The 2,767-nt window shown below is 54.9% G+C and overlaps 1 protein-coding gene across 1 annotated transcript in view; it reads right to left on the reverse strand.

Moving 5' to 3' along the window:
- Window positions 1–992: 992 nt before the first annotated feature.
- MTFR1 (mitochondrial fission regulator 1) overlaps window positions 993–2,767 on the reverse strand; it is an 8,857-nt gene continuing 7,082 nt past the window's right edge. Inside the window, exons 5-7 of the mRNA XM_010137326.1 lie at window positions 1,787–2,039; window positions 1,448–1,616; window positions 993–1,052 (exon numbers count right to left, since the gene is read on the reverse strand). Of these exons, the coding sequence (XP_010135628.1) occupies window positions 993–1,052; window positions 1,448–1,616; window positions 1,787–2,039 (482 nt within the window). The remainder of the gene's footprint in view (window positions 1,053–1,447; window positions 1,617–1,786; window positions 2,040–2,767) is intronic.

The raw sequence follows: 2,767 nt of genomic DNA on the forward strand, positions 1-2,767 counted from the left end.
CAGGACGACTGAGGGCAGAGCGTGCGGAAGTTGCACCGTGTACAGATTAACATGGTGTGAAGTTTTACACCGGGAAACGTCCGTCCCGGCTGTACAATCTCCCTCCCAGTTACAAGCAGCAAAGCTTCAGTCCTCCTCCCCTGCCCTTACTAAGAAGCGCTGCTCTTTCCTCCTCCTCCAGAACAGGAGCTCCAGAGGCGCCTGTCCCTGTTGCAGAGGCCAGACCAGCTCCGGACGCTGAAACACGCAGATGCGCTGTACTTTATACCTCTTGTCCTTACCTACACCCTTCTACCCAGTTCACACGTGCCCTGACACTCACTGTTCTCCTCTGCTGCTGTCTACTGGTTATTGCAACACCCTCCCTGGCGTGACCAACTCCCTGGTCGTGCATGCTCTGCCTTGGCTGCAGAACGACGTGTTTACCCCTACCAGCTCATCTGAAACAAGCAGAAAGGCCCTGCACCAAGATGTGCAGCTACTTAAAAAGTCTCACAGCAGGTGACTTCTCCAGCAGGTCACAGGTTCACTCTTTCAGGAGGAAGCAAAATCATTTGGGCTAAAAATTGGCTAAAATGAAATTTAAAATTAGACAGACTTTGACAGGAGCAGTTTGGTTTCAAACTAAACACTGTAGTGCAAGTCACAGTTAGAGCACGGATAACGGACATTAACTTAAGGGGGTTTCATCATTAACACGTACGTAAACGTTGGAGGGGGTCAGTTACGCAGAGAGGGGTGAGTTATAACTTAGTGTTAACGAACTGAACCCGCACCCTCGGTCTGAGCAGAAAGCCAGGTTTGAACACAGAATTAATACCTGAGTATAACAGTCATTTATTCCCCTCGAAAATCAACATACAAACACGTTTAGTGCCTCAGTCCTACACGTCCTATCCGGCTGCTCCCGTGGTGTAGGAGCCCGCTCAGGCCTCGTCCTGTCAGCCACACACACGATTCCAGACAGTCTGTCACGTAGTGTCCTCGAGACGTTAAGATTTCTCGATTAAAGTCTTCATTTTTCCTGTAGCCTTCAGCATGTGTGGCCCAAACTAGGAGGAAACAGAAACACCTTTTAACAGTCACTCTCACAGGAGTGACCCGGCAAAGCAGCAGCTTACCGGTAAGCGACGGCAGGTGTTTCTTAGCTCATTACAGATCAACATTCTACCAGTTAATAAACTAAATCCTTCGATTGTCCTCAAAAGAGACCCCTTCCCCTCGGTACCGCAGCACAGGGCTCCGAGAACTGCCTCCTCACACCCCCTGGCCGTCCCGTCCTGGGCTGTAAGTAACTGCCTATGGCCAGAAACTCCTACCTTGGTCGCACAGCGCTAAAACCCCCCGACTTCAATTTCCCATCGCCCTGAAGGGAACGAGAAGCCCTTTACCCTGTGCTGTGACGGGGGTTTTAAACCCGGCCCGGGCGCCGTGTCGCCATACTCACCAGCACCGCCTCAGGCGCTGCCTTTGTCTCAGCCTTTGGAATCCCTTTCTCTGTTTCGCTTTGGCTCTCGTTTCGGTAGCGATAAGCAAATTTCTTCTTGAGCGCTTCTGCTATCAAGGCCGCGGGGTCTGCCGGGTCGGCCGCTTTGGGTTTTGCGTCTCCTGAGGGTCTAGAAGAGAACACGGAGCGTTAACGTATCCACACCGACGCAGCGTGAGCAGGGAGAGCCCCCGCCTCCTGTCTGCCGGGTGTTGGCCCGGCATCTCTCTGGCCCTGCAGTAGTTCTTGAGTCTAAAGCCAAACCGTTAGTGCAAACGTTAGTACGTTGGTGCTCGTTACCTTTTCACCGCGCGCAGCTTCACGCTGTTCATGTCTTTGAGGATCTCAAGCATGTTTGGCATCTCAGACTTCTTTGGCCCGTTTTCTGTCCGCTCCTGTCCGGAGTTCGTTCTTCGGTTTTTCCTCTCTTTAATGAGCTCAAGTGCAGACACACCCTGCTGGGGAGCAGGGGGAGGGAGTGGAGGAGGAGGGGGAGGAGGTGGTGGTGGAGGTGCAACAGGGACAGCAGCCGCGGCACCGGGACTTGTCCCACCTGCAAAGAGAACACGTCAGTTCACTGGTGCAGCTCACAACCCCTCGGGGAATGATGTGACTGTAGCAGCTCCAGTGGCCTCCCCTCTGCCCGCCTTCGGCTTCCCGTAACTCCTCCACCCCCAACCCACCTGACAGGCTCAGCGGAAAGCCACATAAAGACCCTTCTCGAAGGGGAGCGAGGAGCATTCTCTGAGCGCCCAGTTCCGATTCTAGGTGCGATCCTGTCTTTCCGGCGAGGGGATGGACCTCGCCACGTTGCCACTACTGCTTTTTCTTCCGAGAGGCAGGTTCTGAGCTGGGCGTCCCGCACTGCCCACCCTGCGAGCAGCGTTCCTCCCTGCTTACCATCACGGGTAAGACTTCACCGTACAAGATACGTAAACGTTCAGAGGTCAGACAGGGCTTACATCGTCCCAGCTCTGAGCGTAAGGACCCCTAGGCACTACCCGTCTGTCTGGAGGTCAGAGTCTCGCTGTAGCCTTGCTGTCAAGTTCCCTGGATGCTTCAGGTCAAACTGGCGTTACGAATACAGCAGCAGCAGTAACTCGGCAAGTAACTGCAGAGGCCTCTGCTCAAAGGCAGCCTCAGAGCAGGCAGCAGGAGCAGCTCCGGCCCGGGGCGAGGGCTGGAGCACAGAGCAGGCAAGGCAGGAGCCCCGCGCAGGAGGCTGCTCCGTGCGGGCAGGTGGACACACGCTGCCCCTTCCACATTCGACCAGAAGAGGGG

The sequence above is a fragment of the Buceros rhinoceros genome, unplaced genomic scaffold (genome assembly GCF_000710305.1).
Source record: "Buceros rhinoceros silvestris isolate BGI_N320 unplaced genomic scaffold, ASM71030v1 scaffold34945, whole genome shotgun sequence".
Classification (NCBI taxonomy): domain Eukaryota; kingdom Metazoa; phylum Chordata; class Aves; order Bucerotiformes; family Bucerotidae; genus Buceros; species Buceros rhinoceros.